This window comes from Vitis riparia, chromosome 7 (assembly GCF_004353265.1).
Source record: "Vitis riparia cultivar Riparia Gloire de Montpellier isolate 1030 chromosome 7, EGFV_Vit.rip_1.0, whole genome shotgun sequence".
Taxonomy (NCBI): domain Eukaryota; kingdom Viridiplantae; phylum Streptophyta; class Magnoliopsida; order Vitales; family Vitaceae; genus Vitis; species Vitis riparia.
The window spans coordinates 25565619-25579506 of NC_048437.1; the positions used below are offsets into that span (position 1 = coordinate 25565619).

Genomic DNA, 13888 nt, shown 5'->3' on the forward strand with positions numbered 1-13888 from the left:
AATTTAAAACGGTGAACTTTGTAGCTTTGTAGAAAATATCTCCGCCATAAAATTTAAACAATTGATACAATTACTAGATGACTTGACTGTTATGTAACAATAAAGTCACTAAAATATCATTAATAATATGATTCTTTTTCAATAATATAAATTTTGAATTTGAATTATGAGACTCTCACCTAAGACCATAGGTCTATATCCCGGCCTAATCCTAATGGGGATTTTCCTAGAATAGTTTTTTTTGGATCTTTCCCCGTATTCATTCCGATATTCTCTCTTGTTTTTTTTTTTTTTTTAATTTTTTTTCAACATATTAAATCTAATATGGAATGGTAACAACGTGCTCTTAGAGAGGAGGAAACGTAGCACATTAGACGGTGTCGTTTAGAGAAGTTATTCCGTTGACCTCAATAATCTAAATCGAACAAAGGGGTAAAATAGGAAATTGACATGCGGAGCAGTGCGCGTTGCGCACCCCGAGTACATTAGCAGCACTGAGGCCGTTTCTCTCAAGAGTTTGATTCATTTGGACAAGCTCATTTTCCCGCCTCCTGCTGTTTCCGCCAATCTGGTTCCCGATAATCCTTTCTCTTTCTCTCCCTCTCTTACATCAAGTTGAAATTTTCATCGGAATTGAACATCTACAAGGAATTTGTAAGTAATTTCCACTTGATTCTCACGGTTTGAATATCTTCATTTCTTGAATTGAACGCCTGAAAGTGAAGTCGTAAGAATTTCGAGGGTTTCGATTTTTCATACTCACGCTTGATTTCTGTTTCTGTTTCCAATACTTCTAGAGAAGCATTTCTCGCCACCCTTTCATAATTGGATATTGAATTTATCTGTTCGGCGTTGCTTTAATTTATATTGAACAGTTCCTTCAATGATTCACGGCCTTGTTCATCTTCTTTTTCCATCCGTTTGATTGATAAGACAACTGAAGATATGAAAATCTATTAGATTTTTTCATGTTATGTTTCGGTTTTCAAAAACACACCTAAAAAAATTGGGAAAAAAAAGAAGAAAAAAAGTGCTCAAAGCGAGGGCAACAGGCCTTTGTTTTATTGGTCGCGGATAATGGAAATACAGTTCTAGGAAATTTCTATTTGTTTTATTGTGTTCTTCTGTCTTTCTCTTCAAGCAATGGGAGCTTTCGGGATTTTTTTGTTTCTTGATCTAAAACTGTTCTTTTGTTAGTCCTTAGGTTTCAGCTGGTGCAGGTTGTCGTTTCGTTGTTTTTTTCTCCAGGAAAATGGAAACAATGGAGATAGAAGGACAACAAATTATACAAGATGTAAGTTGCGAACCCCCTAAATATAGATCCTGTTTCAGACTGCATGAGTTACAACTCAAAGCTTTTGATTGATTAGCTAATTTCAATTTGCGAGGACGTGAACGGAATCTGGAAATTGAATCGGCACGTTACGTTTACTTATGATCTTATATATAAATTGATGTTTACAATTGGGGCCACTGAAAATCGTTATCAATAATGAACAGAAACTTTATCCAATTAAGTTTCCCAATACTTCATTTTCTTCTTCTGAGCCATTGTTCTACATTTATGTTTGTTAACTTATATATTTAATATTCCTTCTAGCTCATAAAAGGATCGCTTCTGTTTTTTATGGAATGGGCATCTTGTTTGTATGCGGGCCTTTGGGTTTTACTTTGGTGTCCGTCAAGAAAAGTTGTTGTAAAGTTGGATGATTGTTTCTTTGCTACAACGTTTTTCAGGATCAAATGAGCAACTGCCGGAGTTTTGGCAGTAATTATCATCCATCTAGCCAATCAAGAAAAATTTCGATTGGCGTTATGATAGATTCATTAGCAAAGATAGGATCTGAAGGTATGAAGGATGATGAGGTTGCAGTGCTAAATGCAGAAAAGGCAACTTCTAACAGAGGGAGAAAAAACAAGGAGCAAGGACTTGCAGCTGCCATTATAAATAAGCAAAATGAGGCTCCAGTGCAGGAGAGTTCCCCATGGATTAATACGAAATCATTTTACAAAAAGAGACCAATCATAGAGACTGTTTATACAAAACAAACTTCAAGTTTAAACATTGCTAGGGGCAGGGAAAACAAGGTTAATGGAGCAAAGGAAACACCAACAACTAGTTCGATCCAGTTTTTTGCAAACCAGAACTCAATGTTACAGTCTGGCAATGGAAATCAGAAGAAATTCAACAGAGTTACTGATAAAAGTAGTGGAGGGAAGGACGGAACCACAGAGATGGAGGAATTTCGATCTTCAGCTGGGCAGGGAGTTGGTGTGTCTGACAAAGTAGGGACAGTGGTTAAAATCAATAAAACAGAAAAGAGAACCAGTGAAGCTTTGAAAATGAAGCTTTGGGAGGTACTGGGAAATGCATCTTCACCAAAGAAGCAGTTCTTTTCAGGTTCTAAGACTCTTGAGATGGATGCAAATAGTCCGATGGTAGAGCCAAATTTTGATCAAAAGGGCAATACAATTGTTAAGCCCAGACAGAATTCAGACTCGATAGAACCTGATTCTGAAAGTCCTGATGCTACTACCAGGAGACCAGTGACTCGTTCTCTGACCCGTAAGAGAGCTCCGACTAAAGTGCAGGCAAAAAAAGTCAAAAGTGGGCCATCATCTAGTTGTAAACAGAAACTTAAAGAAAGGAGCATCTTCTCTTTTAAGGTAGGATTGTCTGGGGAATTACATGATGCTGTCAATGGTGTTTTGCAGAAATCCATAAAGAAGGGTGAGAGAAGGAGTTGTCGAATCGAGCCCCGTAAGATTTGGTTTCCTGAAAAGGATAATGCAGATAGGATTAAACCAGCAAATGATGGAAGCAAAGCACTACCACCATCTGAGAAAGCATCATTGCTTGGTAATAGAATGGAGAACTTTCAAGGCTGTCCTCAGAATAATGGAGATGGAGACCATGTTGAACCAAAGAAGGGAGACCAAGAAAAAGATTTCCATGGTTCACCAGTGACAAAGAAGGCAGATAAGGTGGGGGATGTTGACAGTCCAGCATTAACAAAAAGTGCTGATGGGCAGGAAGACTTGAGCAATCCATCTTTAAATATCCTGGAGGATCCACAAGATTTCCATAGCCTGACATTTCGAATGAGAACACCCATGAGAAACTCTTCCCCTTACTCACCCCCAAGGACTGACGGCATGGAACAGGGTGTTTGCAGTCCTGCTGTAGCCGAGAAAATATTTACTTTCGGAGCTATCCATTGTTTCAGGACTTTCCCTACTCCAAAACGAGACTGTTATGGATCAAAAATGCAATCAGAATCCGTATCCTTGCATGAACTGGTTTCTAGTGTGGTCCTTTCTTGACTCATATTCTTTGCAATAAATTTAATCACATTTCCTGAAATATGCTTTTTGTGATTTTACATTGTGGATAATTTGATCCTCTAGTTTGAAATGACATGCTCAACAATCCTGTAGTACCATGCCTGAAAAACATTGGAACATAAGGATTTTTTTTATTGCAAAGGTTCCGAGCCAGTTAATTCTGCCTCTGGGCTTTCCTTATCAAACTTCCAGGATGATGCAGAGGAGCTTAGAGTTTCTCCTACCAAGAAATCTGTGCCTATTGTGGAAGAAAAAGATGAAGGAAATGAATTGTCTAAATCATCATCTGAAGAAAGGGACTCTGATTGCTTTAAAGAAATTTCACCCATTGATCAAGGAGATCACAGTATGTATATTCATTCATTCACATGCACATTTTAACAAAGCAAATAACACACTGGCAACAATGTTTACTGCTCAACTTCATTAACAACATCATTTTGAAATAAATTTCTCTGAATTTTTTTTTCCATTTAATTCAGTGTCAGTATGAATATACTAGAAAATCAATAACCACTTTTTTGCCTCATATTTGCTAATCTAATTCACGTTCTTCTCTAACATCCAATAAGAAAATGTCACTTTTGGAAATGAGAACAAATCCTTCTCTTTGTAATTGCCAGTTCCCACCATGGAAATTGAAAGATGAACTGCCTCCCAGACCCAATTTTGGAATATTTGGTGGATTTAGTTGTTGAGAGACAGGGCCAGTTATAGGTCTAGGTGGTGCTCAAACCTAAAACAATTTTGGACTGCAGACCTGGTGTAGAGAACCAGCTGATGATCATCGAGTAACACTCTTGGTTCCCTCTGGTTAACTATTCATTCAAATTCCTGCAAGGACCCTGTTGGAATACCTCATGCCAGTTAACTATTTTTCTCATACAAGCTTTGGTATTTCAAAAATTTCTCTATAATTTTTGGAATTTCTGAATCCTTGTTGGAGTGATGGGCATAGCTAAGATAATTAGAGCAGGAAAGCACTAGGTTTTTGGTGGGTTAAAATCAAGATTGTTCTACAGGTTCCATAGCTAAAATCTGCTTACAAAAGTTGGGAGAGAGAGATTGGGATGTGGTTAGTTGCCAGAACTGGATTGATGAAGTAGGGTGAGGGGGAAAGAGAGAAAGGGGAAGGAGGGAAATCGAGAGAGAGAGAGAGAGTTTTATGTTCTAGAACCACAAGGCACCAAGAGTTGGTCAATTGCCGTAGCTGGATTGATGAGGAAGGAAAGAAGGAGAGAGAGTAGAGGAGAGGGAAGCAAGAGGGGGTGGGAAGGAAGAGAGAGAGCTTTTATACTCATGGGCCATAATCCATCAAGAGGCCGTCAGTGGCTGTAACTAGATTGATGAGCAGCAACCAGGCTGGAGCCTACATCATCACAACATTCTTCTTCTTCTTCTTCTTCTTCTTCTTCTTCTTCTTGATCATCATTTTCATCATCTTCTTCGTCATAGCCTATTAATTTGATCCAATGATCATGTGCAGGCTCTCAAGAAACAGATATATTTTCTCCAGAAATTGTTCCTGCTGAGACACCAAAGTTCACGCTTCGTCCAGCTAAAAGGCTCCGGAGCCATGGAGGCATTAAATTTAATGAATTCAGTCCTGCTCCACTCTTCCCCAAAGGCAGATATTCACTAAAATATCATTATCTTCTGGTTCTTCATCACCATACCTGCTAAATTCCAATCTTAACCATAATTTTTCTTCCTCTCCTTACATATGAGCAGGAACTGAAGGAAGTACGGAGTTCCAGTGTTTTTCAGAGCAGAACCAAGAGGATGGGCTGTCAAGGTTTTCCTAATCTGATAAATGAAGCTACACTAGGAGGGTGTTTGATGGATCAACTTATTGACTTAATATGACTTATGATTTAATTTAAATTATTAAGCATATATATATTTGGTAAAAATGTCTTAAAGTTAATAACTTAAGTATAATTTAGTTTTAATTCACTCTAAGTCATTAAGCATTAAGTATTAATTTTTTACCATACACCCTTTCAATTTCCTACTGAGTGTAAGTTATTTAACTGTAATCTGCTAATTTTGGCTGATTTTGGTTTCACTTAACAATTTTCTAGGGCCATCTCTCTGTTTTCCTTGGCTCTAGAGAGAATGAAAAGCAAGATGGAGACAGAGACTAGTAAAAGATCCTCTGAAATTGTGATGTCTGTTGCTGAGGGAATACACTTGCAACTGCAGAATGTCCAATCTCAGATGCAGAAAGATGTGTAGGTATTCCAAGATGACAAGTTTATACCAGCTCAAGATATTGGTTTCTTAAGTGTGATAATGATGATGTTTCAGAGGGAAGCTGACAAGCCTCAGTAAATTAAAAAGAAAACGCCTGGAAACAAGATTCCAAGGTAATAGAACTTGTAACGAGAGGATGGGTAAATATAATTGAATATTAGCTCCTACTTGAATTTATCAGATTTCCATTGCAATGACCATATATTCCCGTTGGAGATAACTATGATTTCTACTGAGATGACCCTAGCATTTTCTTTACATATTATGCTTTGGCTTGAGGTGGAATACAAATTCAGTTAGATGTTAAGCAATACCCTTTGTTATGGAAGACGTTGAATTTTAGTACTTCACTGAGCACCTCATGTTTTGCACACTTTCCAGTAAGTATATAAATAACTGGTTCCATGTTTCTATTTGATATTAAATTGCACCTCATGTTTTGCACACTTTCCAGTAAGTGTATAAATAACTGGTTCCATGTTTCTATTTGATATTAAATTTACACACTTTCCAGTATAAATAACTGGTTCCATGTTTCTATTTGATATTAAATTACTTATGAAATGACTGGGACCTTATTCACAAAAATTTCATGGAATAACTGGTGCATGATTGGATTTCAATTCATGCTTCTTACCTACATGCTTGTAAGTTCCACTTTTCCTTGTCAGGGAACAATAATTCTGTATTGTAATAATACCTAGAGCAAAAATTATTGTTCTGCTTGATTAGTCCTTGAAATGAATTTACTGGTAGTCATGATTTCTAGCATGAACAGTTCCAAGTCAAGACCCATTCAGTGGTGGGTTCTGACTACTGTATGTGTCCGGGGTTCATAATCTCTGAGGGACCCATAGTTCAACCCTCAGCCTTTTTCATGCAGTATATTCCTTTTTAATATTGCAGTGGTTTTTCTTAAAGTTTCAAGGTGTTATAAATTCATATGTTGATCATCATCCTTCTAGGAGGAAAGGTCTTTATGATCATTCTGATGTGTCCAGTCAATTCAAAGAAAGATCACACACACACACATATATATATATATTCTTTTTCCCTTGTCATTCTTGAAGCTTTAATGGGCGTCTCTTCCTCTTTCACAGAGCAACAAGAACAGCTAAAGCTAATACATGAAAAGTTTAAAGATGAGATTAATCAGCATATCCAGGACTGCAGAAGCTCAATTGAAGGGCTGGAAGTGCACCAAATTGAGCTTAAGAGAAATGTGGAGAGGCAAAGTATGACAATTCCTTTATCTTATGAATCTTCTTTGTTTGTCAGTGTATTGTTGCAGTCTGTTTGAGGTGTTAAACTGTGCAATGTCTGCATCATTAGAAAGGGACATTTCTCCTGCCTAAAACACGTAGTGTAGATACCTCCATGGAAATGCAAGGACCATTTATATTGATGTACATACATTGCACTCCAGTATGCTCAGATGTCATGATCTTATGGTGATAGTAGAACTCTTATAGAATCTTCCACCAACCTTGTCATTGCTGGGTGTCTTAAAAAACTTTTAGTAGGAAATTGTTTGGTCCGTTGTGTTTTACATAAAACAGTCAAATGATCGTTTGACAGAGTGAGATCACCATGATCAGAAAGGATATGGATCCCAGGTAGTTTGTTGGATTCCTAAATGCCCCCAGTTTGAGTTAATGTTAATAAAAACAGATTTTTTAAATACTTAAAGCAAACCAAGCAGATGATTTGAAATCCTATGTAAACATAACAGACACATACATTTTCCACAGTACTTCCCAAACACCTCATCCTCGGTTAGGGTTCCAACAAATCAACATAAAACTTACCTTTCTGTAGGGATAACCTAATATCGATCATTCCTTGTGATTATGGATCGGAGTCCACGAACATGTAGCAGCTGGTGGCTTGCGAGGATACAATCACATCATGCAGCAAAGTTCTAGGATTTGGACCAAAACAGACCTCAAATGGATATAAAATAATATTTCCATGTCAAGATTTTAGAAACTAGATACATTGCGGTTGTTGGCAGTGTAGAGACACGGCGTAATTTTTTTGATTTCCCTTATATTGCAGAAGCATCACACCAGAAGCTTCTCTTGCAAGTGGAAGAAGCAATTGAGATCCAACTCAATGATGCGCAACAAAGAATCACAGCCATCCACAAGGCAAGTTTCCTTTCTATTTATATCTGAACTTGTTTCCTGTCATTTAGGGTATTATATTCCTCAGGTAATAGGTTGCATGCCTGAATGGTTTTCCCCTTTGTTTCTGGGAGCATAACTATATTACTAACATCCACTGATTTGATATATGAATTTGTGTGATGGAGAGTGGATGTACTGATTTGGAATCCCCCTTCTGGGTGCGTCACTGGGTTTTGCTCAAATCTGAAGCTTATGATTGATTCTTCTCGCTCTTACCTTCTTGGAAAATGTCGCTGAGGTTGACCATTTAAACTTCTTAGTCTTCAATCTTAGAGATCCTAAAGGTGTTCCCATTAAATGTGGATCCTCAAATGTTGCATCTAGAGCCAGATATCCCTTAAATTTTGCTCGTAGTAATCCCTCCATAAAGGAAGTGTAAATTTTGCTTGTATTGCTGCAATGAAGCTTATACATCTAGTTCCATACGCATTTAACTATTTTAATTCATTGCAGATGGCCAGGCAAAAGATGCTCCAATTGAAGCTTGTACTAGGTGAATGTCTGAAAGATGGCATTCTCAGTTGAAATAATTTTCACTGCTAGCTACCAAGATGGAGATTTCACTCAAAGTTTCACAAGAGGCCTCAAGATTTTGTCCATGTTCAGAAGCTTTTGCACCCTATAGCTATATGGTCCTATTGCCATCTTCTACTTTGGAATTTATTGTACATCTTTCCACTGTTTCTGGACCTCTCTTAGTTGTGAAGATAGCCCGATTCTCTGTTAATGGTTTATGACTTCAAATTACCTCTTTCTTTTTTTTGGCTTTGTTTCTTGTGGATTCATGAAGAGGTTTGATGAGTTCATATCCTCTCACATCGGAGAACATAGAAGGAATTCTGAGACTGTTCATGAATTAGAATTGCCGCACAGAGAAAGGTTTTTGTCTACGTTGAACTGATCATGTCACTAATTGCAAACCCTAGATGGTTTGAATGTGGTTCGGTTTATTGTCTGTCCATGGAACCTCTTTTAGACGAGATCACATGCAACGCCACCATTGGTTGAAGCACGTTTATTCGTCCTTTAATTAATGGGTTTCTGGTGAGCGTGTCCTAGGCAAATGTAAGCACACCAGTGGAGCAAGAAACAGTTTCCATGGGGCCATGGCCCTTTTAAGTTCTAACTCAATACGTACCACTCTAACCGCATAAGGTGATCCCCTACTACACCTTTTCACCCTGTTGACTTGTCTTCATTCCTTATAAATTAATGATATATTGGATGTAGCTTCCCGTTAGCTTGCTCCCTCTTTTTTATCTCAGAAAAGTTAAAAGCTTTGGCAGGTTTTTCTTTGGAGGCAAATAGTTTGAAGAAATTAATGAAGAATAAAAATTGCTGATCCTTGTGATTCAGAGGTGTTTATGATGCGTCCCATGATGGGAGGCTGCATGATGATAATCCGTACAGCCTACTGAAGCTTTTACCTCAATCGTGTTTGTGGGACAGAGAATCATGAAGCTATGGAACTAACCCAAATAATTCAAAACTAGCATTAACTGGCCACCACCATCACAACCACAGAATAAAACATGGTGGGCGTGGAGTGTAAGGTGGACATTTGAGATACACTCATATATGCATACTCAATTTCTATGGATGGTACCATTTAGTAATGGGGAACTTTGAGAATTTGTGAACCCCACTTGGGATCAAAGAAAAGAAGAAAAAGAGGAGGAAAATCATGGGTAAAAAGGATTGGTTGAGCTTAAAATGCATTATTTAGAGTGGAAAATGTGGGGGGCCTTATCCTGAAAAGGATGCCACCGTCAGTCGGTTGGAATGAAGTGGGAGATGGACTTTAGTGTCGTCTACAAGCGTTTTGAATTGGAAGTGCTTCCCTACACAGACAGGAAAACATGGGGCCACGTGAACCACACGAGGGCACGTGAACTACATGCTTTTCCATAGGGTTAAAAGTCTGATATTTGAGGGCTAAGGCATCAAAAACCTCAGGTGTGCCCCCACACGGGGGCCGTGCTGGGCCTCATTCGTTTACTCCATCCCATTTAGTGCCCTCATAGACTGGTCACTTTCATTGGGAACCCTTCTTCCTCACCTTCAACACGATAATGAAAATGACACCCTCTTGTCATGCCTTTATCGTACCTAACCTATCTGATATTTTTTTTATTTATTTTTTATTTTCCCACTCGCCATTCAAATTCAATCTTGGGGCCTAAGAACTTGGGAGCTGGGGCTAGCTACTAACTTCCAAGTCTTCCTGTTGGGCGGGCTCGTGGAAGACGCAAAGTATTACTACATGACATGACTATCTTATCTTTGTATCCTATTAAGAGATGGTGGGGTTGCCCCCACCCCTCCCCTTCTAACATTTATTCATAATACACTGTGGGACCTGCAAACTGAGAATCTTCTATATCCCTTACTTATCTTGTATCTGTGTATGGTAACGTTGAGTTTAATGTTTTCCCCTTTTTTTTTTTTGGAAGCAAGCTAGCTGATACCATGATTTCATATATGTGACATATGGTTAAGGCCATTGTTTTAAGATATATCCTCTCTTGGGTTTCTTGTCTACTCCTTTTTTTCTAGAAATGGTGTGAAGACCAAAATTTTTAAGATAATGGTCTTGTAAGTTATGTTTGATGCTTGCACTAGATGGGGTCCCTCAGTCTTCTCCCATTGAATTACCGTGCTATGGTTTGAATACATTTAGCTTTGATTACAACCGCTTGTTAACTATTAAACGTGGGCCCTTGACTAAAAGAGGATACAAAGAGGAGGAGGAAGAAGAACATCCATATATAGCAGCTTTATTGTTCATTTTGGTCCTGGTGGAGTTTCCCTTCCTATTTGGTATACTAGGGTACTCATTCTGGACATCATCCAGTGGTAGAAATAAGGCTTGAATCAACTCTCTCCCAAGGATGACCAGCAGTGTGTAAGTTCATCCTTCTGCTCTCTTTGCATCCTTTTGGTGTTTTTCTAGGCTTCAATATATATGACCTGAGTTTTTGCTGTGGTTTCCAAGGCATGTCTGACCGTGATTTTGGGGAGCTTGTATGGGAGAATGGTCAGATTCTTACAAGAGTTCTGTCCAGTACTGGATCTCATGAGAATCACAGATGGTCCAGTTTTTCTTTACATGATTCTAAGGCTCAAGTGGAAGTAGGATGGGACACCTCCATGGTAAAGAGAGGAAGGTTATTGGACAAGGAATTTCCTGGACATACCAAGATGGATCCCCATCCCAACTATACCCGTCAGGATTCTCTTAAAAAGGACTGCCATACTGAACTACTGGCCAAATTCTCAGGTTCCATTCTAAACGATGAGGTTGCCTACACCATTAGTGGTCATGATGAACAACTTGTTCCTTCAGCTGACAATCAGAATTTTAAACAAGGCAATGCATGTAACCTTTTCAGTGGAGAACCTCAGCTTACTAGACCCAAAGGTGGCCAAATATGTGAGTCTTCTTTGCAACAAGGGCAAGCTTCATCTCCATATATAAGATCAAGGGACGGTTCAAGTAAGATCCCAGTATCAACCAGTGGATTGTCTAACTCGATGATGCGGCAGCCAGAGCAGGAGCAGGATGCTGACCCCGATAACAGAATGGGTTCGATGAACTTCTCCTATTTCTTAAAACTTGCAGCTCTCGATAAAGCCAAGGCTCAGAACATTGATGCTGCAAGAGCCACAACCAGCCCAGGCTTGTCAAGACTTACGGAGTCGAAAAGTGACTATGCTAATGGCACCAACCCCTTCAGATTGAGGCCAATTGGGCCCCCAACCGGTTCAGTGACCCCCAAACTGTTGCCACAACCAGTTGCTTCGTCTTTAAGGGAACCACTCTCTAATGGGCATTGTAAAGCAGTTGGTCATGAAGTTGCCTTTGGGAATACTGCATCCGCTAATCAGATTCCTAAGCCCAACTCAAGCTTCGCAGCAAGCATAGTCAAGGGAAAGAAGGGAAAGCCTTACGCTGAAAAATCTGTAGAACCATTGCTTGCATCTTCGTCTACATGCTCACGTGAAGCTTCAAATTATCCATCCTATTCTTTGAAGAGCAAATGCCAAGAGTCTGAGGAATCAGAACATCCAAGTCAAGTAAGTGAATGCGCTCTTTCCATCTTTCTGTTGTTTCACCTTTCATAATCTCCTCTTTCCAACTCTTTTCTACATGGTTCTAAGAAGTACACGCTTTTCTAGTGCAGAGTTTTGAAGAAGAACCCAGAAGGGCAGAAGGAGCAATGTCTACTCGAGGAGGAAGTGCAGGCTCCAAGAGAAACCGTAGTGCAGAAGGTCACAGCCTATCTGAAAAGGTTAGTAAGGCCAATTTAAAACCAGAAACCAAGAAAAGAAAAAGAGGGAAACCAGAGGAAAGTTTACTGTGTACTAGGGTCTAAACTTATTTCTCTTGCGGTTCTTTGTTGACAGAGGCGAAGAGATAGGATCAACAAGAAGATGCGCTCGTTACAGGAACTCATACCCAATTGCAAAAAGGTTGCAAATCTGTCTAACAATGTCAAAAAAAAAAAAAAAAAAAAAAAATTGCTTTCTTCTGGTTGCTGACTTTCACGTGGTGTGTTTTTGAAGGTGGACAAGATTTCGATACTGGATGAAGCCATTGATTATCTGAAGACACTTCAGCTTCAAGTGCAGGTAAATTCTCTCAAGCTTTATAATTTTCGATGCATGGATGTTGTCAAAATAGTCACACCAGTATCCACTCCTGGTTTCCTGATACAGGTCATGTCAATGGGAGCTGGGATGTGTATGGCTCCAGTGATGATACCTGCTGTATTGCAACAGATTCAAGCAGCACATTTGCCTCATTTCTCTCCCATGGGTATGGGAATGGGCATTAGAATGGGCATGGGCATGGGTATGGGCATGGGATTGGGATTGGGATTGGGATTGGGCTGCAACCCAGAACAGTTCCCAAGTCCACCTATTTTGGGAGCCGCTGCTTTGTCTGGAATAGCAGGAACTGCACCTCAGATGCTTGGGCACCCAGGTCAAGTGCTTCCCATGTCATTATCAAGTGCACCCTTCATTCCTTTACATGCAGGGTCATTGACACAGTCAGTTCTAGTGCCCAGTGTCCCCAAGGATATCCACCCAGTAGGGCATCCGGGTTCTTCTCCATCTTCGAATTGAAAAGGCTCAGCTCAGAACACGGATGTAGAATGCTCAAAGAGCCAAAGACCATCTCAGGTTTGTGCATTCATTGAGGAGTCATTCTCTCTAAGGAAACGGAATTTCCCAGCTTGATTCTGAGGCTGGAAACTGATGTTTTCCTTTCCATTCTAGCTGTTTCAGGAAACAATGAAAGATGGTTCCAAACGAACAGCTTTTGACAAGGAGATAATCAAAGCTCAATGCTGTCATTGGCATTAGAACTTGATATTGAGATCCCATTAGCTCCATGTTGAATGGTTTTTGGAGAAGGAACAGAAGGTGACTTCCAGCCCAGAACCTATTTGCACAAAAAATAAATGGATGATTCAAGGATGTGGTTACCACTGGCCTTCAAGATAAACCTTGTACAGGTTGGCAGCATAAGGGGATACTTTTACAATAACCATTTTGCACACAAATACCAGGGTGACCAATACATGCCAATACAGCTAACAACGGCAGAGATGTTTATAGATTGGAAGTGGTAAACATCTCTACTTGAAAGCACAGATTGAAACTTGGATCTTCGCCTTTGAGGCCATTTCCAGAGGAATGCAAGCATCTATGGAAGTAACAGAGATCTTTCTTGCCAAAACAGGAGTTCCTATATATATATATATTTTTTTTGGGAATAGCATTTTGATTTTTTCTTGAAGAACTGCTTCAGAGTATGCGTTTCCTTTCCCTCTCTGGTTATTGTCTGCCTTTGTATGTAACATTTGATTGCAGAACTCTTGCAGTTAGTTTGAAAGTTGATTATCAGATGAACTACATTCTAGTGTTAGAATTTCAGTGACTTCATATTTTGGAGCCATGAATTCACTGATGTTTTAACAAGCCAGTTCTGTACATTTTCTGGTCAAGATAGACAAATTTCTATGGCTCCCCCTAGACCTCAAGACTTGATTCAGTGAAATTATCAAATCCATTTAATTCATGCTCATATC

The 13888-nt window shown here is 39.3% G+C and overlaps 2 protein-coding genes across 7 annotated transcripts; both read left to right on the plus strand.

Annotated features, from left to right (window-relative positions):
* The first annotated feature begins 540 nt into the window (after positions 1-540).
* Positions 541-8680, plus strand: LOC117917661 (meiosis-specific protein ASY3). Of its 3 annotated transcripts, none has more exons than XM_034834005.1 (11): positions 541-654; positions 1198-1294; positions 1738-3282; positions 3538-3691; positions 4832-4972; positions 5077-5140; positions 5430-5579; positions 5656-5714; positions 6702-6836; positions 7660-7751; positions 8244-8680. In XM_034834005.1, the coding sequence occupies exons 2-11, from the start codon at positions 1253-1255 to the stop codon at positions 8313-8315; spliced, it is 2454 nt and encodes an 817-aa protein (XP_034689896.1). In that variant the 5' UTR covers positions 541-654; positions 1198-1252; the 3' UTR covers positions 8316-8680. The 3 variants fall into 3 exon arrangements, with proteins under 3 accessions (XP_034689896.1, XP_034689897.1, XP_034689898.1); XM_034834006.1 differs by having other exon boundaries at positions 1205-1294; XM_034834007.1 differs by having other exon boundaries at positions 1249-1294.
* A 1634-nt stretch (positions 8681-10314) lies between these two features.
* Positions 10315-13840, plus strand: LOC117918322 (transcription factor PHYTOCHROME INTERACTING FACTOR-LIKE 15-like). 4 transcript variants are annotated; one of them, XR_004651837.1, is made up of 7 exons: positions 10315-10695; positions 10786-11867; positions 11975-12082; positions 12198-12263; positions 12357-12422; positions 12510-12977; positions 13074-13840. XR_004651837.1 is itself a non-coding variant. In XM_034834884.1 (6 exons), exons 2-6 carry the CDS (start codon positions 10788-10790, stop codon positions 12918-12920), a joined length of 1731 nt encoding a protein of 576 aa, XP_034690775.1. In that variant the 5' UTR covers positions 10315-10695; positions 10786-10787; the 3' UTR covers positions 12921-13840. The 4 variants fall into 4 exon arrangements, 2 of the variants coding, with proteins under 2 accessions (XP_034690775.1, XP_034690776.1); XR_004651838.1 differs by having other exon boundaries at positions 13083-13840; XM_034834884.1 differs by having other exon boundaries at positions 12510-13840.
* Positions 13841-13888: the final 48 nt, after the last annotated feature.

Coding starts and splice junctions, on each gene's coding strand:
- LOC117918322 (XM_034834885.1), top strand. CDS start 10,788: ATGTCTGACCGTGATTTTGGGGAGCTTGTATGGGAGAATGGTCAGATT. Junction 12,083..12,197: donor GTCACAGCCTATCTGAAAAG/GTTAGTAAGGCC, acceptor CTTTGTTGACAG/AGGCGAAGAGATAGGATCAA. Junction 12,264..12,356: donor TCATACCCAATTGCAAAAAG/GTTGCAAATCTG, acceptor GTGTTTTTGAAG/GTGGACAAGATTTCGATACT.
- LOC117917661 (XM_034834005.1), top strand. CDS start 1,253: ATGGAAACAATGGAGATAGAAGGACAACAAATTATACAAGAT. Junction 3,692..4,831: donor CATTGATCAAGGAGATCACA/GTATGTATATTC, acceptor GATCATGTGCAG/GCTCTCAAGAAACAGATATA. Junction 5,580..5,655: donor TCTCAGATGCAGAAAGATGT/GTAGGTATTCCA, acceptor ATGATGTTTCAG/AGGGAAGCTGACAAGCCTCA.